This window comes from Drosophila persimilis, unplaced genomic scaffold, assembly GCF_003286085.1.
Source record: "Drosophila persimilis strain 14011-0111.01,24,50 unplaced genomic scaffold, DperRS2 tig00000431-arrow-pilon, whole genome shotgun sequence".
NCBI classification, from domain to species: Eukaryota; Metazoa; Arthropoda; class Insecta; order Diptera; family Drosophilidae; genus Drosophila; species Drosophila persimilis.
In genome coordinates this window covers 3764581-3789929 of record NW_020825312.1, presented here as the reverse complement: position 1 = coordinate 3789929, position 25349 = coordinate 3764581, and the positions used below count along the sequence as shown (strand labels likewise).

The following is a 25349-nucleotide window of genomic DNA, read 5'->3' as shown; positions in this document are numbered from 1 at the left end:
CGAAAACAGAGATACCTTTCTTTCGTTCTTCTTCGACTCAACCGCGGAGGAACTCCTTTTGTGCAGTCCTTTGGTGTAAATCGAAACGAGAGAGAACGTTGCGAGTCGCAGCAAGGGCCGCGGCTATACTTTTATACGATCACTCTGAACATTGCTCGCACTTGTCATGAGAGAAGGGGAAAAACATAGGTAGAAGGAGAGACACCAAGACCTCTAACAACATCTGGGTGGCGCACACTGCACGATTAAGAGTGAGTGAGGGAGAGTGTAACAGAGAGAGAAAGGGCTCGTGAAAGGGATAGCGTAGTCACGGTAAAAGGAATTGTTCATTCTGGCTATAATATTGATCCGATCGGATCGCGGTTCGGCAATCTGGTAGATATGATAATTTTCTACGATTCTGCTGTTTCGGTTGTCTCGCATCTTCAAAATGGGGGATGCCTCAGATTTGCTAAGGTTTTGCATGAATGCCAAAGAACAAAAATTAAATAAGTGAAATAATTAATGTATTTATGTACATAATTTTATGTCCTTTGTTTTATGGATGCTCCTTATTTGTTATATTGAGCTAATCGCATTATCTTTGTTACGTATAAAAAAGTGAACCTACGTTTTGCAACGATTCGAACCAGTTCGAGATTTGAAGTGTTATCCATCCCTGGCAAAAGTATAAACAATCAAGTTGCACCGTTCCATCGGATTCCCTCGTCATTGCGACTAGCGCTATTTAACTATGCGTTTGGTAAGTCATGCAGAATACATAAAAACATCATTATCAGCGGAAATGACTCTCTGTTTCACAGTACTGCCTAAGCGGCGACCTGGCCAAGCCATGCTACATTATCACCTTCAAGGGCCTTCGGATTATGCTGGACTGCGGCCTCACCGAGCAGACAGTACTGAACTTCCTGCCCCTGCCGTTTGTCCAGAGTCAGAAGTGGTCCAGTCTGCCCAACTTCATTCCCGGCCGCGACCACGATCCACAGTTGGATGGCGAGCTGAAGGAATGCTGTGGCCGCGTGTTCGTGGACTCCACACCCGAGTTCAACCTGCCCATGGATAAAATGCTAGATTTCAGCGAGGTGGACGTGATACTTATCTCAAATTATCTAAATATGCTGGCTCTGCCGTACATCACGGAGAACACTGGGTTCAAGGGCAAAGTCTACGCCACCGAGCCAACGCTGCAGATCGGACGGTTTTTTCTCGAGGAACTGGTCGACTACATCGAAGTATCCCCCAAGGCGTGCACGGCTCGCCTTTGGAAGGAGAAGCTCCACCTGCTGCCGAGTCCTCTGTGCGAGGCCTTCCGGGCAAAAAAATGGCGCACAATTTTTAGCCTGAAAGATGTTCAGGGCAGTCTTTTGAAAGTAACCATAATGGGCTATGACGAAAAGCTGGATATACTGGGCGCCTTTATAGCCACTCCCGTCAGCTCTGGCTACTGTCTGGGCTCCAGCAACTGGGTTCTGAGCACGGCTCATGAGAAAATATGCTACGTTAGCGGATCCTCAACGCTCACGACGCATCCGCGACCCATCAATCAGTCGGCTCTGAAGCATGCCGATGTTCTGATTATGACTGGACTGACGCAGGCACCCACAGTTAATCCGGACACCAAACTGGGCGAACTTTGCATGAACGTTGCCCTGACGATCAGAAACAATGGCTCCGCCTTAATACCCTGCTATCCGTCGGGCGTGGTGTATGATCTGTTCGAGTGCCTCACCCAGAATCTGGAGAACGCTGGCCTCAACAATGTGCCCATGTTCTTTATATCCCCTGTGGCGGACAGCTCCCTGGCCTATTCGAACATCCTGGCCGAGTGGCTCAGCTCTGCCAAGCAGAATAAGGTTTATCTCCCGGATGATCCCTTTCCCCACGCATTCTACCTCCGCAACAACAAGTTGAAGCACTACAATCACGTGTTCTCCGAGGGATTCAGTAAGGACTTTCGGCAGGTGAGATTAAAGTTCAGATAGGTCAAGGGCTGATTTTATAATGCTGGATTTTTCCACAGCCCTGCGTGGTCTTCTGTGGACATCCGAGTCTGCGCTTTGGCGATGCCGTGCACTTCATTGAAATGTGGGGCAACAATCCCAATAACTCAATCATATTCACGGAGCCCGACTTTCCCTACCTGCAAGTATTAGCGCCGTTCCAGCCCTTGGCCATGAAGGCCTTCTACTGTCCCATCGACACCTCCCTCAACTACCAGCAGGCCAACAAGCTGATCAAGGAGCTGAAACCGAATGTACTGGTCATTCCAGAGGCGTACACAAAGCCGCATCCCTCGGCGCCGAATTTGTTCATCGAACAGCCAGATAAGAAGATTATAACCTTCAAATGTGGCGAGATTCTAAGGCTGCCACTAAAGCGGAAGCTGGACCGCATCTACCTCACATATGAGCTGTCACAGAAGATATTTCCACGTGAGGTGGCCGCCGGAGTGACCTTCTCAACGCTAACGGGCGTGCTGCAAGTCAAGGATAAGGTGCACTGCATCCAGCCATGTGCCGAAATAAAGGAGGAGCCCAGCAGCAGTAGCGCCGGGACTGCTGCCGCGCCAACTAAAGAGGATGTGCTCCAGAAAGTAAAGTACGAGTACGGCAGCATCGATGTGGAGGCTGTGATGAAGCGTCTAACTCAGGACGGCTTCACCAACATCAAACTGGATCGCACAGACGGTTCTTTAAGCATACAACTTGTCAACGAGGACACTATCATCAAGTTCGAGGACAACGAAACTCACATTATCTGCGGGGGGAGGCCAACGACGCGTCTCAAGCTGCGTGACACCATAATGAAATGCTTACAAAGTTTTTAGAAACATAAATACATATCTACTTCCAACAATTATTAACAACAAGATTGAGCCACTAATTTTTCGATTCCATTACCTGGGCGCAACGCTGGCACGTCTCTTGCTCAGCATCTTCGTCTAGACTATAGCGACGACACCGCGGACAAAGCGGTGCGTCAAGTGCTGTCAAGGAAATGTCCAGGTCTTCGTCCAGATCAGTCTGTACGACTGCAACGCTGCCCACCTGCAGTATCTCAGACAGCTCGGAGCTACGCATAGGCTCCCCGAAAGCGGGTTGCAGTTCACGGAGCAGCTCCAACTGGCTGCCACTCTTGATGGTAACAGCCAGGTGCCAGCTGTTAACATCTCCAGCCTGCTGGTTGATCAGGCGCTTAACATCGAGGGCTGCGTTCACGACATTAACGGCTTTGGGATCATGCCAGTCTTTTTGGGCCTGGACCATCTGCTCGTGGAAGGCACTTCCCGATGGATCATAATAGCTCCAGCTTTCCTCCACCAAAAAGGGAGCTATGGGCCACAAGCTCTTGCACAGCTGCCGATAGCAATGGGTTAGCGTCTGACGAATGGCCAGCAGCTCCCGATCGTCGCCGCAGTAGAGGCGATCCTTGATTAGGTGCACATAAATGGACGACACCTGATTGGCAATGAAGTTCTGGATGCAGGCCACCACGCGATTGTACTCATACGCGTTGTAGAGTTTTTCGATCTAGACAAAATAGTCCAAAGTATAGGTCCTGTGGCGTTATAGGATCATCAGGGCTTACCTCTGATTCGAAGTCAAGCAAGTTGCTCAACAGATACTTGTTTAAAAAGCTAGCGTCCAGAATTGGCTGCTCCAGCTCCTCTCGGCCTTCTCTCTGCTTTTCTCCGATCACACCCTTTAGATAACGCAGTGTTCCGCGCACCTTGCTAAGGTTCTCAGTCGCCTTCTGGAGCAACTTGTCGCTGACCGTAATGGACGTGTGCTGGGTTCCATGGGAGGCCACCCACCAACGTAGAGCGTCTGTCCCGTACTTCTTGGTAATCTGTTTTGGGGAAATTACATTGCCCAGCGACTTGGACATCTTGTGCCCTTTCTCGTCCACTGTGAAGCCATGAACGAAGAGCGCCCTTTAAGAGATGTCAATTAATGATGTTCTCTCCACTTTATGCTCCTATTTTCACTCACTTGTAAGGAGCGCAGTCGCGGGCAGCGATGCTCGTGAGCAGCGAGGATTGAAACCAGCCCGTGAACTGATCGTATCCCTCCAGATAGAGATCCGCCACCTGTTCCTTCTTCAGCACCGCAGACCAAGTGCTGCCCGAGTCAAACCAAATGTCGAGTATGTCACTGCCCTTGACTAGATCCTTTACTTCGTAGCCGAGGTCGGCCGCGATTTGAGGAGGTAGCAGGTCCTCCAATGACCTGGACCACCAGAAGTCCATGGAGCCTTGGCTGCGCAGCAGACTGCAGAGGTGTTCTATCAGTGCTGCATTGAGCACCACTTGTCCACTCTTCCGACTGTAGAGAACAGGTATGGGCACGCCCCAAGCCCGCTGTCTTGATATGCACCAGTAGGGTCGCTTCTGCAGTTGGGTGAGCATTGCTCTTTTGCTCGCCTCGGCATTGGTACGTGGATAGACGTCTACTTGCTCCAGCGCTGCGGCAGCACGGGATTTCAGCCGATCTGTATTGATGAACCACTGCTCGCTGGCCCGAATGATTACTGGTTGCTTGGTCCGCCAGTCAATGGGATAGGAATGTTCTAGTTTGGCAGAGTGTATAACATCCTCTGCTATGTGCTGCAGCACGAGAGGATTACCCTGTTCCAGCACAGATTGTCCGCGTAGAAAGCTGGGCGCTTCCATTGTATAAGCGCCTGCCTCGTTCACCATGCATTTAACGGGTATTTTCTTGTCCAGGCTAACCAGAAAGTCCTCTGGTCCGTGCGCAGGTGCGGTGTGAACCAGGCCCGTGCCCTTGCTGTCCTGTACATGGCTGGCATCGAAGAAGGGCAGATGGGTCTGTTCCTTGTCTATGGGATGCTTATAGGTAAGCGTGCTCAATGAGCTTCCGGGCAACGTCTGGACCACCTCGCATTTAAGCTGCGTGGAGGCCTCAAAGGCTGACAAGAGAGCGGAGGCCATGAGGTAGAGCTCACTTGGGTTGCGATCCAACAATCTGACCAAAACGTACTCGAGGGAGCCATTGAAGCAAATCGCTTGATTGCTGGGCAGAGTCCAGGGCGTGGTGGTCCACACAAGTGCATAGGTCTGCGACCCTTTGGTCTCAACCTCCAGTCCACTGGGGTTTAGGGCGAAGCGTACATATACTGAAGGACTTATGTGATTGGCATCGTACTCCAGCTCGGCCTCCGCCAAAGCTGTTCTAAGAAAGAGCATAAGCCACTCATCCAGACATAAGAGGGACCTGGACTCACCTGGAAGACGGGGACCAGTACACCGGCTTCAAATCGCGATAAACGAGGCCGCGTTCATAAAGATTGTGAAACATTTGAAGCTGATTTTCAATAAATTCTGGATGAAAGGTCGTGTAAATGTTGTCTTTTTGCCAGTTGGCCAATATCCCCCAGCTGCTGAACTCTTCCTTCTGTGACTGAATGGCCTCCAGAGCAAACGCGCGTGCTGTGACAACCAATCTCTTAGTTAACAATTCTGCGAATCCCAGAGAATACTTGCATACATTTCTGTCGTATTTCAGCAGCACTCTGGCCCTCTGCTGCACTTGTCGCCTTCAGCTCAATGGGCAGACCGTGGCAGTCCCAGCCAGGAATGTAGTTGACCTTCTGTCCACGGGTCACCCGCTGTCGCAGAGTGATGTCTTTGAGGATCTTGTTGACGGCGTGTCCCATGTGCAGCTGCCCGTTAGCATAGGGCGGTCCATCGTGCAGCACAAACGTAGGTTTCCTCTTCCCACCCAGTTGTCGATGCTCCTGATATTCATACGCAACGGCTATCTTGTCCTGAGGAAACAATACTGTATGTAATAGAAGGCCCTTCGTAATGGGATCTTCAAGAGACTTACAGCCAGCAATTGTCGCTCCTGTTCCTCGCGTTTGGCTGCACTGAGGCGGTTAGGGAACTTTGTCTTTGGTAAATTAATCGTGTCTGTATATTTCTTTACATCTTTTTTTGCTGCTTTCACAGAATATAATCGAGATATTCCAACTCGAAAATTGAAAACACGCAACATTTTGCAACGGAAGAAGCAGCCGGCAGAAACAGCTGTTTAATAGGGCTGCAAAACCAAAGATGGACTATCGATAATATCGATTGTTTTGGTTTTATACGATAGACAGATTTGTTTGGGAAGTTGTTACTTCTTGTCCTTGGGAGAATCCCCCTTTCCCTTTGGGTCTTTGGATTTTGGAGGGTCGTCCTTTTTGGCCTCTCCCTTGGGTGCTGCCGCCTTGTCATCCTTCGGCTTTTCTTCCTTCTTGGCGACATCTTTGCCGGTGGCTGCCTTTTCGTCCTTTTCGCCCTTGTCACCCTTGTCGCCCTTGTCGTCTTTGGCCTCTGGCTTCTTGGCTCCCTTTTGTGACTTTGGCGGGTCATCTGCGGCCATACTGGCGGCCAATTTATTCGCCTTCGCCAGCACTTCATCCGCATCGCCGACCATGTAGAAGGCTATCTCCGGAATGTCATCGTACTCGCCGTTGAGCAGGCGCTTGAATCCGTCCACGCACTTCTCGATGGACACCACTTTTCCCGGTGAGCCGGTGAACACCTCGGCCACCTGGAACGGCTGGGAGAGGAAGCGCTGGATCTTGCGGGCACGTGCCACGGTAATCTTGTCCTCCTCGGAGAGTTCGTCCATGCCGAGAATGGCAATTATGTCCTGCAGCGACTTGTACCCCTGAAGGGTCTTCTGCACAGCTCGGGCCACGTTGTAGTGCTCCTCCCCAACCACATCTGGATCGAGGATGCGAGAGGACGAGTCCAGAGGATCCACAGCGGGATATATGCCCAGCTCGGCGATGGGACGTGAGAGCACCGTGGTGGCATCCAAGTGGGTGAAGGTGGCCGCCGGCGCAGGATCGCTCAGATCGTCGGCGGGCACATAGACGGCCTGTACCGAGGTAATGGATCCATTGCGGGTGCTGGTGATGCGCTCTTGCATGGTACCCATGTCGGTGCCGAGCGTCGGCTGATAGCCCACGGCAGATGGAATGCGCCCCAACAGGGCCGACACCTCGGACCCGGCTTGGGTGAAGCGGAAGATGTTGTCAATGAAGAGCAGCACATCCTGTCCGTCGATGTCCCGGAAATACTCGGCGATGGTGAGGCCAGTCAGCACCACACGGGAACGGGCGCCGGGGGGCTCGTTCATCTGGCCAAAGACAAGGACCACCTTGGAGGTGTCTTCCTCGAGGGAAATGACCTTGGACTCGATCATCTCGTGGTAAAGATCGTTGCCCTCGCGAGTACGCTCTCCGGCACCCACAAACACGGAGTAGCCGCCGTGCGCCTTGGCAATGTTGTTGATCAGCTCCATGATAAGCACCGTCTTGCCCACTCCGGCGCCTCCGAACAACCCGATCTTGCCTCCCTTGACGTAGGGGGCCAGGAGATCGATCACCTTGATGCCGGTTACCAGGATCTCTGGCTTCACGCTCAGCTCCGTGAGCACGGGCGCCTCGGTGTGGATGAACGAGTGGTATTCGCTCTTGACTTCGCCACGTTCATCAATGGGATCGCCCACCACATTGAGGATGCGCCCCAGGACGGCCTTGCCCACCGCCACGCGAATAGGATAGCCAGTGTCGACGACTTTCTGGCCACGCTTGATGCCCTCTGTGGCGTCCATGGCGACACAGCGTACGATGTTATTGCCCAGATGTTGGAAGACCTAGCCAAGAGGGGGAAACAGAGAATATGAGAGGAAAATTTAAGGTTAAGCAAGGGCTTACCTCCAGGACCAGACGCCCAATGGGTGCATCCTCCACTTCAATGGCGTTGAGTATGTCAGGAACCTCTTCGGGAAAGTATACATCGATGACGGGTCCAATGACAGCGTGAATGTGGCCCTTGTGACCCTTGTGTTCCAGTTTTATGCCTCCCTTTCCTTTCTCTGGTGACGAGTCACCCGACTCACAAGTTTCTTCCGAATCCTTGGCGTGCAGCGCCTTCATGGCCACCTCGCAGGGATCCTTAATTTTAGGCGGAGTTTCCTCGCAGGTATCGGCGCCCTTGTCTTCCACTTCGCAAGGATCATCGCAATCATCATTCTTGCCTTTGCCATCTTTGTCGTTGCCCTTGCAGGCGAGCATGCGAGCGACATGAAGACGACGCACCTGAAGAGGAGACTTCACTATGCCGATCGGATGGCCCAGCACCAGAGCTCCCTTCCGCTGGCCAATTTGAAAGCCGGTTCGTGCACACACTGCCCAGGGTTTTTCCAATTACATTCAGAATCTACAGCACTTACTTATTAAAAGCTTTCTTTCTTACCTGTGGCCAATCGTACCCAAGACGCCATCATTTTTATTCAATTGTATTCAATTAATTTTTCTTATCTTTTTTTTCGGAGTGCTTCTGCTAGCTTAGCAGATTTTCAAATGAAATGAAAATTTTCCTTATTCCTTATGCCATATAGAAATTGGGCTCAAAGCAAAGCCTACTTTGAAGTAAGAACGTTTCAATCCAATATTCCGATAAATTCCGCTTTGACAAGATGTCGATTTATTTGGAACTTGAATGTAGAAAACGGTTTGAAAAGGAGCGAGATAGAGTTTTAATCCGCACTTGTGGAATGACGAGAAAACAGATGGATATTCTCAGGAGTATTTGGTTTTATTTGCATTCGCATAGCTAACATGTGATTTTGATAGCTAAATAGGGGGTTCCTAAGACCGATCGCCACAATGGACATTGCTTCGGACATTTAAACTGCTAGTTCCACAAGCATTAGGGTTGCCCGTTGCCATGGCTACGGGGCAGCCCGTCGTTCCAGGCACAACACTCGCTCTTTAGTGTTCGCTGAAAATGGACGTACTCTCGCACTACAACTCGCCCGTCGTCGAATTTCCGGCAACGCAGCCTCTGGAAAAACAGTACGCACTGGTGGACAACTGCACGGGCACGGATCCGCCGCCACCAAGCGCAGATGCCGGCACCGCAACACAGGAGAAGCAGCATGCGGCCACCCAAACAGAGCAACGGGTCGCCAGCAGCGCGGCTGTCGAATACGACGAGCGGGCGCTGGCCAAGTGGCTGCGCCAGATATGTCCCATGGTGGAGCAGGAACTGATGCACCCCACGCCCCTGATGGATGAGCAGACGATGAGCCAGGCAACCCTGGAGGAAGAGCAGAAGGTGTACACCTACCAGAAGATAGTCATGGGCGGCATTGAGAACTCGCAGGGGCTGGCGATTTGGCTGTGTGTCCACACAAACAACGCTCCCGTGCTGGTGGTCACAACGGTGGCCCCCCACGACGATTGGTGCGAGCATGTGGACCAGCAGCTGAAGCTATTCGTGCCCCAGCGAATGTCCCATGGCAACTTTGTGATCTACTCGGAGGTCAAGACGCTGCCGCTGAAGTCCTGCCTGCGCAGCCTGTGCACGAATCCGTTCAACAAGCACATGTTCGCGGGATCCACCATGGACGGAGAGCTGTTTGTCTGGCTGTACGAGCAGGCTCGAGGGGGCGGCAGTGACGCCAATGTGGACATCCAACAGATGTACAGCGTGTCCTCCGCGCAGGGTGCAGCCGTCGCCTTGGACTGGGTTACGGAAACGCTTCTGCTCGCCTGCTATGCCAACGGCTCCATTCGCCAGTGGGACCTCAGCAAGCAGATGACCCTGGATTGGGAGTAAGTAATAATGAGAGGTCTATGTAGCCGCGTCTAGTTATACCCCCTTTGCCAGATACTGTCTGCCTGGCACTGTTACCTCGGAGCTGACGGCAATGGTGGCCCTGGGAATAGATGATTTTGTCGTGGGCACCAACGATGGCGGCACCTTCCGCTGCTGGAGCACTGGTCGCCAGGCCGCATCCGCGAAAAAACAGCTACAGCTGCTGGCCTTGCGTAGACATCGATTCATGGTCTCCACGCTGCTCAGGACGGAAATGGCAGGCCACCAATTCGTGCTCAGCTGCGACCTCAGCGGCCAGGCGTTCTACCATGACATGCGACACGCGGACGAGGTGGTTATGTCCTCTCAAATCCATATCATCCTCCTGTTAACAATGTCTCCTTTCTGGCAGGACATGGCTCAGTTGATTGTGCAGATACCATTGCCCTTCAAGAACGTCGTCGCCTGCAGCCGTGATGGAAACATCATCTACTGTCCCGCCAGCGACGGGGCTCTGGAATACTACAGGGTCAGCGATGGTGCGCATGCGCATGTCAAGGGGGCCTTGCGCGGCAAAGGCAGCCTTATCCGGAGCAGTGACAATGGGTTGGTTGCATGACTTTGATCCGCACGAGTGCCCTTTAAGTGCATTTGAAACTCTCTTACAGGTGCTGGTTGATCACGGGCCTCTATGGCGACGAGTTTCAGATATTCTACGTGGAGCATTGAAAGATTCATGTTTCGGTCTTGATATAATCGCTTGTATTTGCATGACTGCTTAAGTTAGTGTACGGTTAATCTTCTCATAGGGTTGCTATTTACACGAGTTTATTTTAAAATTTCTCAGATCTCTAACAAATACCATGTGTAGATATATATACTATGTATTTTTCTTTTTTTTTTATAAACAAGAGTTTCTCTGTTTAGAATTTCGAACAAAATGCAAAATGCAACAAAAGTATAACAACTATTGCGTTAGATCGACTTATTTCGGGTATCTCGGGGGCAAACTGCGCTAAAACTGCGCCATAAAGTTCTCATAAAATTCACAAAGTAAAACATTCTCAACACGATCTACATTGCCAAACATTCAATAGTGTACACTTTTTTATCAGGCTTGTGGTAAATACATTTTGTATATAAAAAAATAATGATAAGGTATAGGGCAAAGAAAAGTATCGGGTTGCAGACGAGCCACAGAGAGAATGACATAATTACAAAATGGCAATAGATGAATACTTTTGCTTGTATTGAAACACTTGCCCTAGCGTAGAATAAATTATACAATTAACATACAATTAACGAGATATACGGGTTATATAAATATATAATAGAACTGCACACAATTTTGCTAAATCTCCCACCTGCGAACGTCCGACTCTATCATAACTTTGCTACTCAGATCCATGCGATTTACTAATCCAGTCAACCTCCTTCCACACCGTATCCACACTTTCAACTTTTCACTTAAGCCTAGGCTGCAATCTGCACTTTGCACATATCAAATATTGTGGGTGTTGCGATAGTAATAACTAGAAGCGGCTGCGACGGCGACGATGACGGCGGTCGCCCAGCTTCCGATTGGCTGATAAATTCAATTGAAGAGCACCGTATTGGGGTCTTCGTTATCCATTTGTTTCACATGACGCAGCACATCCTTCTTGGTAATGACACCGAGCAAGCGACTGCAGTGGAATGTGGACAGCATGAACTAACTGATATAATATTATCCCAGAATAGAACACTCACCCATTGTGTGTGACTAAGGTCTGCCGTAGGCCCAGCTTACGGAACATATCCACTACCGTTTCCATCGGCGTTTGATCTGTCACCGTGATGGGCGCCATATCGAGTATCTTTTTCAACTTGAGAGGTTGGGGTCCCAAGTTTTGGGTTGGCGTGGTCGAGGTGAATAATACTATGGAACTGCTGCTGATGCCCTCGATTAGACGTTTGGCATTTCCTACAAGAAGCACGAATATTATTATAGGCTATATACAGGGTATTCTACTGCAAACGTAGAAGAGCAGCACTCACCGATGGCCAAGTTAAGATCCCTGCGCAAAACAAAGCCAACCAAATATTGATTCTCTCTGGAAACCACCACGGGATAGCCGTTGTGTTCGGTCTCCTTCAGCAGGTTCTCCACATCGTCCACAGTCATGGAGTCTTGCGTGATGACATTAAGAGTTTCATTGCGTCTAAAAATAGAGTTGGGTTAATTCAATTGGACAAATACCAGCTCGTCAGGGGCATCACTCACTTGGGCTGCATTACATCTGCGGCCAGCGTGGTATGCGCAAACTCCTCCTTGCTGTCGAGGAACGGATAACCGTTGAGCGCAATGTGCGCATCGTAGATGCCCTGTCTACCCAAAGCATCGCCCACCCACTTGGAGGCCATGGCAGCTGCCATCAGCGGAACAATGTACCGCACGCCGCCCGTCAGCTCGAACATGATGACCACCAAGGAGACCGTCATGCGTGTGACGCCGCCCAACACGGCTGCAGCGCCCACCACCGCATACAGGCCGGGTGTTATGAGATTGCTGTCCGCGCACTCCCCCGTGAAGAACCAAATGTTAGGATAGCTATACGCAAACTGCTCCACCCCAATGCCCACAATGCGGCCCATGATGGCGCCCAGCAGCAAGGACGGTATAAAGAGACCCGCCGGCACTTTCATGCCGAACGTGAAGATGGTTAGGGCTAGTTTAAGTATAAAGGTCAGCATGAGCAGCCATATGGAGCTGTAGACGCCGGGTCCGGGCTCTGTGACCTCAATGACACTGTTACCCATGGTAATGTTCATGCGCTTGTACTCGCTGCAAGGGAAAACAATTGAAAACGATTGAGAAATCATTTGCATGCAGAAATATTCATTCAATGATATACCCACCACAAGGGATTAGTGACATCACCGGGTGAGCACTTGCTAACCAACAGAAAGATCAGCTCGTTCATGTTCATGCGCGTGAAGGGATTCGGGTAGCAGATGATGCCGGTGACCAGGGTGACAAATAGCACTTCCATGACGGGATACTGGCCCAGCTTGCTGAACTTCCTGTAGCGACACCACCACAAATTGGCCTTGATAAAGAACGTTCCAATCACTCCCTAGAAGTGAAACCAGATTAACAATGAGGAATAATATGGCAGCCAGAATTGACCTACTCCCATGATTCCCAGAAACACAAAGGGAATAAGTTCGAAGAAGATCCACGGCTTGTTGTACTCCACGAAGAAGAGCACTGAATGCTCGTTGCCGAAAGGAGTCAGCGAACGCAGTACGAAAGCGGCAATCAGCGCACAAAAGAAGGAACGCCACAACGTCTTTAAGGGGAAGTAGTAGGACACCTCCTCCAGCGAGAACAGAACACCTCCGATCGGTGCCCCGAAGGCCACAGAGACCCCTGCCGCAGCAGCTGCCGAAAGAATCTCACGCTTTTTGGCCTCGTTGCGACCGTACTTGGGGAACAGATGCGAGAATATGTTACCGATGCAACTAGCGATGTGGACCATGGGTCCCTCCTTGCCCAGGGTCAGGCCAGCGGACACCGACAGCATCAGGCCCACCGATTTGATCAGCAGGGTCCATTTGCCCAAATAGCCGCGTATGATGAAGCCCGACAGGATGGTCTTTATCTCCGGTATACCCGATCCGCAGGCATACGGGGCAAACATTCGCACCAGAGAGGCGCTGAGCGAGGCAAACAGCAACGCCCACAGCACGTACCAGATGTACGAGATTATATACGGCCCCGTTCCATTGCGGCTCAGGCCAAAGATCTCCGGCCACGTTTTCCACTGAAAGAGAAGTGTTTGAGGAAATCGGTGTGGATAAAGCAAGAACTAGGACTCACCGTAGAGCAGTTGCCCTCCTCGAACACCGATTGCTTGGCCGGATAGCAGCATTGCTCGCGATTGAACCAAAAGGCGGGCGGACAAATGCCGTGCTTCAGATCCGACATCCAGCTGGCGCCTATATCCACCATCCCCGCCACGCAGCCGGCCGCAATGCCAACGAGCAGAACGCACAGCCACCCAGAGCCGGCATCAATGGAGCCCTGTTGGAGGTTGAAATTGGTTTATTTAGACATGGTGCCGGTGATAGATAGACTTACCTTGATGAGATCCCACACAGAATCCTGTCGCTTCTTGACTATGTAGCGATGTCGCATACGGTCGCGTGCAATGTCCCGCTGCCAGTCAATGGTGTGGAAATCTTCATACTGTCCGATGCCAGGTATGTCATCTTGCACATCCGACGAGCCATAGAACGAAAGTGCTCCTAAAGCAATGGACATAATAAATACATTCGTTTGAGTTTCTTGAGTTGAGCGCAACTGGAGTTTGTTATATTAACAATAATGATCTTATTAGCGCCGTGTTAACATCTTAATTGATGCGTAGGTAAACTGATATTTCCATAAATTAGCATTGTCATCATGTACCATATAAATTTCATCGAAATAAATAGCTGCCAATAGGTGGCAGACAGCTGGACGGACAGAATTCACATCGGCGACCGCGACATTGGCCCCACAACGATGCACTGCACATATAAATGTCTGTATGCTAATCATCATCACATGTATTAATTGAATTCCCCACCAAACCACACAGCCACACAACCACAAGACCACGGCCGAGCACTGAGGCAGCCAAGCGGGTACAGCTGTGCCACGGCATCAGAATTGAGGTGACGTCGCCGTCCCGACCCGGCCCGGCTCGGCCCGGCCCGGCCGTCTGCTGTATTCATATGATCATGATCTTGATTAACACTCCGCACTACACTCTGCGGAGCGATTGGTGTCACACGGTGCTTTACGCAATGACAAGTTAACGCTTTGCTCGGATCAGATCAGGAATGTCGGGCTACTCACCGTCCATGGGGTCGCCGAAGGCACTGTGAGTTGGCACATGCTGGTGGTGGTGATGGTGCATTGTACGCTGATTGTGATGATTGCCCGCGTGCTCGAAATCTCTTTCAGTGTCCGACTCTGTGGCAGTCTCGCGGTGGTAGCCACCGCTGCTGCTGCCGCCTCCGCCGCCGATGACATCGCCTGGACTGGAGCGCGGCGTTATGTCAATCATGTCTTCGTCGTCTGTGGCCGGCGCTGTGAGTGAGGTGGTTAGTTTTGTGTGAGGCGCTAGCGGATGATCGTGATAATTGGCATCTCCCTCGCCCTCCGCGCCGGCACTGCTTGTGTGACCGTTTGACTGAAAGAACACACAAATTTAGAGCGGCAATTTCGGAATGTAGACGATATACTGGTTCTTTGTTTACGCTCGGATATTGATAAGATTAAGATCTTTGTTCGACCCAGTGTGCGGGAAGCTACCATTAGTACGCTGACACTGTTGCTTGTTCGTTCAGCAGCACACACATACAGAGGCAGAAATCACAGCCGCGGACACGAAAACAGCAGCATTTCCGCCCCTTTATGCCAAATATGTGTGCGTCGCAACTACCGTATGAATACGTATGTTCGTATGTATGTATGTAGGTAGCACGTAGCTGATTGGGAAATCTACCAGGCTTATCATTCCACTCAATTCTTGATGCGTGGGCTTACCTTTTTCATTACCGTCTGGTAGGCGGTTATGTAGCTGTTTCCCTCTGCCGCAGCCTCCCTGCTGCCCTTCAGTGGAAACTTTTCCATTATCTCAGCCTGTTGTGTGAATAATAGTATCGGGTTTTCCTATTTCGTTGCGTATTCAGCGTTGCAGTAGTGCAGCGCAGTAACAGCGCAGTAGCAGCGCAGCAAGCGCACGTCACACAATACAAACACACAAGCAGTTATTCGACTAACAAATCACTTTCTTTTCACATTTCACTTGTGCTTGGCTGTACATTCGATTACATGGGTATTTTGTTGCTCAAAACTTGTATTTATTTCTTTATATAGTATACATTACAGTGGTTCAAGTGCATATTTTTTTTGTGTGCGAATATTTTATTTGCAAAAAAGTAGAGATGGAGAAACGTCGATTTTACTATCGAAAAATACTCAGCCGGCTGGTAGCGATGTCTATCGATCCTACGCTGCCAGATCGAGAGAAAACGGTACCATATCTTACCCCAGAAATCTTCTTCTTCTCATATTTTAATACGTGCTAGTGCCTTAAAATACAAAAAAATCAGTAGAATATACTGCGAAAATAATTGAGATACATCATTAGGTCTTTACAATTTCAATCGAACAAATATTTATCGCACAAAAATATCGATGATGATATGCGAAACACATACATATCATTGATATCAATGAATATTTAACATCCCTATTTCAAATTGTTTACGCCCGTGTGTGGACTGCATTGGGCGCATCAAAAACACAACAACAAGTGCAATAATAACATGGCCGGTTTCGTAGCGGTGCACACAGGTTCGTACTAATTTTGGCGGCTGCGGCTGCAGCTGCAGCTGCTGGCAGACAGCTAGAAGATTGATGGGCGCATATTGTTTCAGGGGCTGGAAACTGCATCGATGAGACCAAATACCAACGGGTGATTAAAGAGGCGTGCATCCGGGCCACGGACATTCTGCGGAATGGGGGATCAGCCGTAGATGCGTGCGAGGCGGCTATAATTCGACTGGAGAACTGCGGCTACACGAATGCCGGCTACGGCTCCAATCTCTGCATGGACGGTTCTGTGCAGTGCGATGCCGCTATAATGAACGGATCAACCCTGAACTTCGGAGCGTGCACAAATGTCAGCCGAGTGAAGAATCCCATTCAGCTGGCGCGCCAAATTTGTGAGGCACAGTCGAATCCCCAGCTCCTGGAACGCATACCGCCCATGGTCTTAGCTGGAAGCGGAGCGGAGCGCTATGCCGACGAAGTCGGATGTGCAATGGTGGATGGTTTGTACCCAATATATCACAAAATATGTATATAGTATAGTCCTCAGTCCGTCAGATCTGAATATGAATGGAACTTTCTCTTAACTAATTTAAATGAATTTATCTACTTCCATTCAGATAGTAGCTTAATGATCTCATCGAAAGCGAAATTCCAGTTCAATCATTACAAGAGTAAATACGATTTGGTTGTGAGCAGCAGAAACAACAAGGCCGCCTCCGAGGAGCCCGTCCCTGTGCCCGACGCGAGCAACGAAGTGGAGCTCGCAGCGTCTCTGGACACCGTGGGGGCCGTGTGCGTCGATAGCTCCGGCAACACTGCAGCGGGCTGCAGTTCCGGCGGAATACTGCTGAAAGTGCCAGGACGGGTTGGCCAGGCGGCAACATATGGTGCTGGCTGTTGGGCGACCGACACAGACGATCTGGCGATAGCCACCTGCACGACCGGCAACGGGGAGTACTTGATGAAGACGCTGCTGGCCAGAGAGATATGCAACGGGGCCTTCACCAGCGACTGCGCCGTGACGAGTCTGCACAAGACGTTCACACAAAAGTTTCTCGACTCTCCGCTGCTGCCACAGCAGCAGGATCTCTATGCCGGCGCCTTGACATTGCTCTACTATCCGAAGCAGAGCAGCGGCGAGGTGATGTGGAGCCATACGACGCAATCGTTTTGCGTTGGCTACATGGCGACAACGCAGAAAGTGCCAAAGGTTTGTATGCCAATGCGATGCTATGCCAGGCCAGGCCAGTGCAGGCAGCCACTATCCATCATTTTCTAATTCCGTACGTATGTTTCTGTGTGTGTGTGTGTGTTTCTACTTTTGCAGTTTGTACACTCTCCACTGCCCACATACAGCGTCCCGGGCCGATCATGCGTCGTCAATGGCCATAATTTCCATTTGCGCATTTAGATGGGGGCTGGCCAGCCGCAGTGTCTCTGCCGGCCCCATCCCATCCTGTCCGCCGTTCAGTGTCATTTTTGCGGGATTCTGCAATTCATTTGATTTAATGTTTAATTGCCGCGACAATCGCTGCCAATGCAACAGCACCACAAGAAAAAGAGGCAGCAGCAGCAGCTTTGCCTTTGTCTCTATGAAATATTAAGAATAATTAAGAAAAAAACTTTTCATTGTACTTATTTGTATATGCTCGTAGGTTGTAAGCCGTATCTGTGTGAGCAGAAGCTGAGGCGTTTGTGTGTGTGTGTGCCTGTGTGTGTGCGCAATGAAATAAGTTTTCGAATATTGAAATTTGAAATTTCCCCTCGTTGAACGCAACTGTGCGCCAGATAAATCAGGCAAGCGGCATGCGATTCGAGTGGGAATATCATATTCGTATGTTTGTATCCGTATGTATATTTAGACCCGCTGACGTACTTATTTATGTGTGCAAATGTTTATGTCCAAGTGTTTACGGCCATCAATGTACAGAACTTAACCCATTAATTTCGACGACATTTAAACTATAATATGCCTATACAATATCAAGGTCTAGTATCTTTTCTTTGATTCGTCCTCAACATGAATACATAATTAGTTTGTAAATGCTTTTGCTTTTACTTTTACTTTATCCATTTTGTATATTCGCCTAATTATGACGTGTGCGTGTTTTAAACAGTCTCAGTCTTCTAGTTTTTAATGGTTTCGTCGTTTATTGCTTTTTGTGTTTGTCTGTCGTAATTTGTTATGGAATTTCCAGGCAGATATTGCCGAACATCTCGAGGCTTCTAATTAATACAATAGCTTATGCTATACATATATTGTACACCCGAAATCATAGAGTTCCTTCCGCTGAAGCTAACTACTGCACCTGGACCTGGCTCCTGGAGTTTAGTCAACAGACACATATTTTTGTTTAGTTGTAAGAACCCGAATAGTCTAAGCCAAATGTCAAATATGGATCATTATATGTATGTGTATTGCAAATCAAAAGTGGATATTTATGCATTACTTTTTTCTTGTATTTATTTCGTATCGTTCGGGAACATACACAATTGTATAGAGTTCATAGTTCGTTTAGCAGAGCTATAAAAGTTGTAGGAGATTGTACAGTAAAATATATAAAATAAGCAAGATATGTTGATCCTGTGGACATCTTTTAGAGGGGGGAGCTGGCAGGTAGGACTGCACAGGAATAGTTTCTATACTAAGTCTGGGCCTGTGTAGTACACCTGGTCGGCTTGGTGGCGGTGCACTTATTGGCGTCCACGCTGTAGTATGGAGTAGGGGACTTGCAACTGTATAAGATGGCAAGCCATGTGGACTCTGTAAGTTTCTCGCAGTAAATATAACTACTGCATGTCGTGTCGGCAGTATTATCTATGTCGAAGAATGTAGTTGTTTTCACAGAAAGTGCGCAGGCTGCCTCCAACTCAGTTTGTGTAGGAACAGAGGGTACGGTCGGCGGCGTATAATCGGCGTTGCTGCAAGTACTAGTTGATGCACTCAACTGTGAAAGAAGAAAAGATTTAGTATATCTCAAAGTATATCATCAGAGCGGGTTACGTACACCAATAAAAGTGAGGGCACAGTTGGGCACACAGAGGGTTCCATAAGTGCCGAGGGCCTCTGTGATACAGGTCTCATCCGTACCGCATGGGTACGGTGTTGTGGATACCTTTTGGTCAACACATCGGGCATACTGGGTCTTGCTGACGCAAGCGAACTTGCCGCTGCCAATGCAGACACCACAGTTTTCACCGTTTCCTTCACTGGATCCACCGCTTGAGCCGCCACACACGTCCAGAATATTAACACCATCCACAGACTCACTCTTCACGCAGACTTCCGCAGTGTTGCTGCAAACGGTGCCGGTGGGACATGTCGCAGTATCGCCAATTGCAACATTATCTGGGCGAAAACGGAGCTTTGTAGATATTACGCCAACAACCAGAATTCCTCATAGAACTTACTCATGCAATTTTTGTATTCGGTTGTGCTCAAACATAGGGCATCGTTGCTGCTCTGACACTCGTTACACTCCTGTGCCGCCACAGAAACCAGAAGCAGGGCAGCAATGGCTGAAAATGCTAGGGTATTCCGCATTTTTCTTCGGGATAAAGGATGTGTTTGGGGATGGGCTGCTCTACGTTTGGCGTCAAACTGATATGGGGCCTCCAAACGATGCGCCTTATATAGTAGCTGGAAGACCGAAGCTTCGCGGAATTCACGATCAGCATCAACCTTCAACCGTTTATGGGTCCTGCATGTGATAATGCTATTTGCCAGATTTTGCTTGGCTTGTCTCCCAGCCGTAAATCTAACATCATAAAGTATTATTGAAGCTTTTTTCTGCCGAGGCGTGGCTCCAAATATCAGCAAAAAAAACAACAAGCATTTGTATCTGGATGTGCTTTTCACGATATAATTAACCAAGGCTAGAGTTCTTTAAAGCTACGGCTGTACGGATACGGATGGTTCATTTGACTGACTCATGGACTGAAAATGTGTGTCCAAGAATTTGTAATCTAAGCGCATTTTTATGTTGTATTTAGAGCTCTGTATACTGCTATTGTCTTTTTATACCCGGTTAAGGTAGAGTAAAGCAATCGGTATAATAGGTTCCTAATGTACCCCAAATATTTTTGAATGCAGACGAATCGTTTCCAAGAGATGATATCATATGTATAATAGTGACAGTGAACAACATTTATTTTTAAATATTCTTCTATGATCGATTATTGCTAGAGAATTTATAATGATATAGTGATTCCGAAAGAATAAAACCCTATCTGATGAGTGGTACAAAGTAAACCTTTAGTCCTTAATTTTCGACTTTGATCAACGTTAAAGTTGATACAACCCAAAAAAGGTTGTGGTATTTCTTCCAATGCATGCCCTGCAAACAGATTGCCCGGGGGTTAATTTCAGACGTTTTATCAGCAAATAATTAAATTATTACCGAGTATGTTATCAAAGAAATTGTAAACCTTGAATGAGAGATATGTGGAATTTCTCACGAAATCGACAGAGATTGTTATCTGCTGAGAACAAAACGTATTAGGGTATGCAAAATCAAAATAACACCATAAGACACCATTCCAAAAGATATTCAGAGTTTGCTTGCGATCACATTTATTAAGTTTCGTATTTGAATCAAATTTTCTTAAATATTTTCTCACACAATTTTACATATTACACAATTCACGATTTATATTAATTTATATTTTGTTGTTGTTGTTGTTGGTGTATGTTTGTTTATGTATGCATTTGCTTATCGTTTCCATTTACGAGTAACACAAAAATCTCTTAGGCGAATTTAATAAATAACAGAAATATGTATGCATAGGGGCGTATGATCATTTGTTTCGTTATAAGCGAAGGTAAAATATAGTACGATATAATACGATTCAAAGTGAGGGAGAAACTAATAATTAACGTAATCGAATAGTAGAAGTAATAGTGCATATGCAGGCCAGCATATCCTGATATGCTCTCGTATCTGTATCTGTAACTACATATATATTGTAGAAGAGCGCCATGGAGCTTGTATTCGGTACGCTCCTCAGATTGCGGGGGCATTGTGGGTATAAAAATGGTATAATGGTATGGTGTAAAATATGGGGGGGGTTTCGGGGGTAGGGTGGTACACTAAACACAATTACGAATGATACGGATGATAATGATTACACTTAGTACGTTGACGCGTGGGCTGGTTTCGAAAACAACTCTTCCTCGGTTCTCTCGTGGTTGCTCGATGATATTACACATTCAAATGTCGAACTTATGATTCAGTTGCTCTAAATATATATAATATGCAATGTGTATATATAATTTATATATGAAAAAAAAATATATATATGTTTATGTATATATTTATATATGTATGTATGTATGTATGTATGTATATGTATTACGTAGTTAAACTAATCTGTAACTAGGGCTCATTTGATGAATATGTTCTCAGTTTGTATGTAAAGGTTTTTTCGCTTTTTGCAATTTGCTTTCTTTCGATCCTCACACAATTGATTTACATTGCGTACAGTTAGGCTTGATCTGTGCAATTTTATTAATTAATAATTTTCACTACTTTGTATACAAAATTTGACCAAATACATAAGATTTTTCTTCTTTATATAAAACGAACGAAACAATTCTCAACGATATTGTAGAAACATAGTTTCACCTTATGATTAAATATCTAACACAATTAATAAACAAAAATTTTGACATTTCCCCCCTTCCAGCGAATTTCGCACCTTTCCTTCTCCTTCTCCTCTCCTCTCCACTCCTCTTATCTTCTCGTTTCGTTTCTTTTTTTTCTGTTCGTTTCGTTTTGATTCATTTAATTTCTTCTCTTATTTTCATTTTTCAGCCCGTTTCCAGCTGGTGAATAACGTAAAAATGGGGTTGTTTCTCAATGATACAGATGACGATGATGATTATCCTCCATCCATGCAGCGGTACAGTGGAGACATCATTTCATTTACTTAATTTGCTAATTACTCTAATCAGCGCCGCGTTCTCCTCCTTCAGGCGATGATTATCCGACTTGTACGCATCGAGTTGCTGTGGATCAAAGTGGAATCAAATTAGTACACACGATACGAAAGAGGTATATGTATATATGCACAAGATATGGATACAGCATTGAGCACAGAGGGAAGGCACAAGTTCGGGGAGTGATTGTGCGTGGGGCATGCTTCGTTAGTTAGGGGAATGATGCCGCCGCAGCAGCAGCAGCAGCAACAACAACAACAGAAACAACAAACAAACGATTAGTAATTACCTACTCGTAAAAACATCGACACATCTGGACGCCCTGATCAGGAGAGAACCAGAGACAACATGCATGCAACCACAAACTATATGGAAATTCCGATAGTACGAGCAGTTTCTATGAAATCTATCAATGATTCGTGTGCTCTTCATGACTTCGTGACGCGTGTCGTGTGCCATGATAAGCTATTGAAGATCGGTCGATCATATAATGTCGAATGAATCACATGAATACGGATGCCTGATGCGGATGCCTGACATTCTGGAGATATGGCGGATAACGCCCGTCCCATGGGGACGGAATGGAAAACAATAAACAGCATTATGTTGAATAAGAACGACAGTGGGCAAAGGTTTCGTTTATTTCATAACTCAAGATCGGTCGATGGGTATGTTGTGCTGTTGGTTTCGAGAACACACACAAAAGGATAAACAAATTGGCATAGAAAACTTGTAACAATATTAACAACAAGAGGAAAAACTCCATAGAATAGTTAGAATATAGACACTAAATATGGTGTTTCATACATACTATATGTATACTCGTATGTATGTGTAATAAAGTACGATTATTAAGTAGATATTTATTGCATATATACATTCAGAGTGCTTCAAAATGTTTTCAATAGCGAATTTCACAATTCAATATAGAGTTCTAATCGAGATTAATGATTTATATATGTATGTATTTAACTTCAGTTGGATCGCAAATGGTGCATATATCTATATTATTATTAAATTTTATAAATCGATACGTTTTACTCCTTTGAATCGATTCGCCTCAGCAGCCTCAGCTCGAAAAAATGTATCTTTGAAGATACAAAGGAATTCGACGTACAGGGACGCCAACAAAAGGTGGGGTACAAAAGGTAAACCAAATCGACAGATAACGAATGCTCAAATCAAGCTTGGGCTTCAGTCTAAAAGTTATTCTTTATTTATTTCTTTATTTAAACCAAGTGAGTCCCTTATTATTTCCATACACCTCCCTAGGTTACAATCCAACTTCAGCTTTAATAAAACAAATTCAGGCTCCAATCAGATACAAGTTTTTGAAACACTCGATAATACAGTTATAGATAAAATATATATATATTTTTTTTTATTATGTATATTTATTTTTGTGGTATGTGTATAACAACAAAACAACAACAGCCAGCTGATAATAGTATTTGGGCGCAGGTGGCTCATAGAAATGTCACATGTCAGGGTCTGGTGGAGGGTCTGATTTACCGTAAAGCTTCCAGCATCCACTAGACCACTGCTGTACCTTCCCGTTCTCCCCCCGATGTGCGGCTGGACAGAGAGAGAGAGAGTGAGAGAGCAGATCCTTGGACCGGAACCAGGACCGGGACCGGGGCCTGGTGCTGATGCTGATGCTGTGTGTTTTTGATGCTGATGGTGGGGGACACATTGGGCAAGCAATTGAGCGTTTTTGGGCTTCGCTGGATTTTCAATGGGGTTTACTATGATTCGAGTGGCGGTTTTGATGGTTTTGATTTACGTTACTTAATCAGTGCGGTTACAGTTCACGTTCAAGTTCAATTTCAAGTGGTTTGTGGTTCCCATAAGTACATATGATATATTGATATTGATTACACATAATAAATTCGCAAACATTTTTCGATCTAGAGCAAAACAAGCCGTGGGAACAAGATTTTACTATATGTATATAAAACACTTTTTCTACGCTACCCATAGAGTTCGTCGAAGGTTTGAATAATTGATAGGTGGGTATTTCTATCTGTATGTATCTGTATCTGGATCTGTATTACCAGTGAGCGGTTCTCAAGCCCCATGATGAGCTCAAAGGTGAGCTAATTTCACTTAATTATTGTTACAAGTGCTGATATATTCGGATTATACTTATTCGAGTATTCAAAACGACATCAAAATGTGTTAAATATAGTATTCAATATATATGCGTGTATGTATATAGAAACGATAACGATATTCGCGCGTTTGTGAGATTGTTTGTTGTTGTTTCTTTTTTTGTGAGTGTGTGATTCTGGTGGGGGTGGGGGGAGTGTGCTTAGGCGATTGAAATGCGTTTCGATATGGCTCTATTTGGCCTTGGCCAGCTGGCTCTGGGCCGACGTGGTCAGCTTTGAGACGACTCGCGTGAGGGCACGGTTCTCGGCGCGCAGGCGGTCGTTCTCAGTCTTTAGCTTCTGCAACAGCTAAAAATCACCAATCAAAAAAATCAAAACGAAATCATACAACAACAGCGGCGACGCAAGAAAAGATAAAGACAATCGATCGATCGATGAGGCGCGTGGGAAGAGAGAGAGAGAAAAGAAAAACAAATTTGAGTGAGCGTTTGTTTTTTGTTTTGTTTTTGAATGAGAGAGAGCGCATTGCTTTATAACGGTTAAGAGAGTGCGAGAGATAGACGTATAACGGTCAACGGGTAACGGGTAACGGGTAACGTGTAACGGGTAACGTGTAACGGATAACGTGTAACGCATGTGGGGGAAACAGTGACCAAAAATCATAAAAGGGTGACAATGATGATCGAGAGAATGAGAGTCTGACAATGACAATGATGAATAGAGAGAGAGAAAGAGATGATGAGAGAGAGAGAGAGTGAAACATAATGGACGGAAGAGTAGTGTCTGATGGCTGGCTATGAAGATCTCGAGAATTATGGTTTACTATCGATGTAGATGAGAACTCGAGAAAATGTCTGATCTTTGATGAAATTGCAATTTGTAATAGTATTTGGAAATCAAAAAACAAACAAAGATAAACCGGAATGATAATGATGACAATTTCCAGTGGAGAAGTGGGGGAGGGTCAAAACAAATGGCAACAGAAATCAAAACAATCGCTCAATGTACAGCAGTTTAAGGTATAAGGCATTGTAAATCAATTTCAAATCAAATCAATCAGAAAGAAACAGTGCCACCACAGAGAGGACTAGGCTAGGTAACTTGGTGTCCTATGGTATACATAGCAGAACTGGCCAAAAGGTGAAAGCAAGAAACGAAAGGTATTTTAATGAAAATATGCACGTATTGCTTCAACGAGAGGTGCGAGGGGTGTAGCGGGAATGGCAGGTATCGGAGGAATCAGCCAAATTTACGGATTCTGATCTTAAGAACAGAAGCACAATTCGCATTAATCAATTTTCTTAAAAG

General features: G+C 46.9%; 8 protein-coding genes across 10 annotated transcripts in view; 3 read left to right on the top strand and 5 right to left on the bottom strand.

The window, feature by feature from the left end:
• Nucleotides 1-689: 689 nt before the first annotated feature.
• On the top strand, nucleotides 690-2856 carry LOC6596120 (integrator complex subunit 9). Its single transcript, XM_002020932.2, has 3 exons — nucleotides 690-742; nucleotides 804-1961; nucleotides 2021-2856. Exons 1-3 carry the CDS (start codon nucleotides 734-736, stop codon nucleotides 2825-2827), a joined length of 1974 nt encoding a protein of 657 aa, XP_002020968.1. The 5' UTR covers nucleotides 690-733; the 3' UTR covers nucleotides 2828-2856.
• Nucleotides 2827-6017, bottom strand: LOC6596121 (isoleucine--tRNA ligase, mitochondrial). Its single transcript, XM_002020933.2, has 6 exons — nucleotides 5850-6017; nucleotides 5508-5787; nucleotides 5245-5449; nucleotides 3993-5192; nucleotides 3589-3934; nucleotides 2827-3530 (listed from the first exon to the last, which is right to left on the bottom strand). Exons 1-6 carry the CDS (start codon nucleotides 6015-6017, stop codon nucleotides 2880-2882), a joined length of 2850 nt encoding a protein of 949 aa, XP_002020969.2. The 3' UTR covers nucleotides 2827-2879.
• Nucleotides 6017-8334, bottom strand: LOC6596020 (ATP synthase subunit beta, mitochondrial). Its single transcript, XM_026989714.1, has 3 exons — nucleotides 8276-8334; nucleotides 7735-8207; nucleotides 6017-7673 (listed from the first exon to the last, which is right to left on the bottom strand). The coding sequence occupies exons 1-3, from the start codon at nucleotides 8304-8306 to the stop codon at nucleotides 6141-6143; spliced, it is 2037 nt and encodes a 678-aa protein (XP_026845515.1). The 5' UTR covers nucleotides 8307-8334; the 3' UTR covers nucleotides 6017-6140.
• A 387-nt stretch (nucleotides 8335-8721) lies between these two features.
• LOC6596021 lies at nucleotides 8722-10373 on the top strand. Its single transcript, XM_002020935.2, has 4 exons — nucleotides 8722-9639; nucleotides 9695-9974; nucleotides 10035-10228; nucleotides 10291-10373. Exons 1-4 carry the CDS (start codon nucleotides 8810-8812, stop codon nucleotides 10349-10351), a joined length of 1365 nt encoding a protein of 454 aa, XP_002020971.1. The 5' UTR covers nucleotides 8722-8809; the 3' UTR covers nucleotides 10352-10373.
• Nucleotides 10362-15478, bottom strand: LOC6596022 (H(+)/Cl(-) exchange transporter 3). Its single transcript, XM_002020936.2, has 10 exons — nucleotides 15201-15478; nucleotides 14508-14844; nucleotides 13746-13912; nucleotides 13485-13688; nucleotides 12796-13428; nucleotides 12521-12738; nucleotides 11886-12446; nucleotides 11660-11823; nucleotides 11372-11585; nucleotides 10362-11307 (listed from the first exon to the last, which is right to left on the bottom strand). The coding sequence occupies exons 1-10, from the start codon at nucleotides 15285-15287 to the stop codon at nucleotides 11217-11219; spliced, it is 2676 nt and encodes an 891-aa protein (XP_002020972.2). The 5' UTR covers nucleotides 15288-15478; the 3' UTR covers nucleotides 10362-11216.
• Nucleotides 15479-15912: 434 nt separating this feature from the next.
• On the top strand, nucleotides 15913-18428 carry LOC6596023 (threonine aspartase 1). Its single transcript, XM_002020937.2, has 4 exons — nucleotides 15913-16013; nucleotides 16097-16492; nucleotides 16610-17202; nucleotides 17320-18428. Exons 1-4 carry the CDS (start codon nucleotides 15986-15988, stop codon nucleotides 17401-17403), a joined length of 1101 nt encoding a protein of 366 aa, XP_002020973.1. The 5' UTR covers nucleotides 15913-15985; the 3' UTR covers nucleotides 17404-18428.
• A 6-nt stretch (nucleotides 18429-18434) lies between these two features.
• Nucleotides 18435-19576, bottom strand: LOC6596024. The gene is made up of 3 exons (XM_002020938.2): nucleotides 19404-19576; nucleotides 19001-19341; nucleotides 18435-18940 (listed from the first exon to the last, which is right to left on the bottom strand). Exons 1-3 carry the CDS (start codon nucleotides 19534-19536, stop codon nucleotides 18638-18640), a joined length of 777 nt encoding a protein of 258 aa, XP_002020974.1. The 5' UTR covers nucleotides 19537-19576; the 3' UTR covers nucleotides 18435-18637.
• A 2222-nt stretch (nucleotides 19577-21798) lies between these two features.
• LOC6595926 (protein phosphatase 1 regulatory subunit 12A) overlaps nucleotides 21799-25349 on the bottom strand; it is a 32722-nt gene continuing 29171 nt past the window's right edge. The window contains exon 6 of one of the 3 annotated variants that reach the window (XM_026989952.1): nucleotides 21799-21999. In XM_026989952.1, coding sequence (XP_026845753.1) covers nucleotides 21913-21999 — 87 coding nt within the window. In that variant the 3' untranslated portion in view covers nucleotides 21799-21912. Of the gene's footprint in view, nucleotides 22000-23226; nucleotides 24390-25349 lie in introns of those variants that run through there. The other 2 variants (XM_026989951.1, XM_026989950.1) reach the window with 2 other exon arrangements.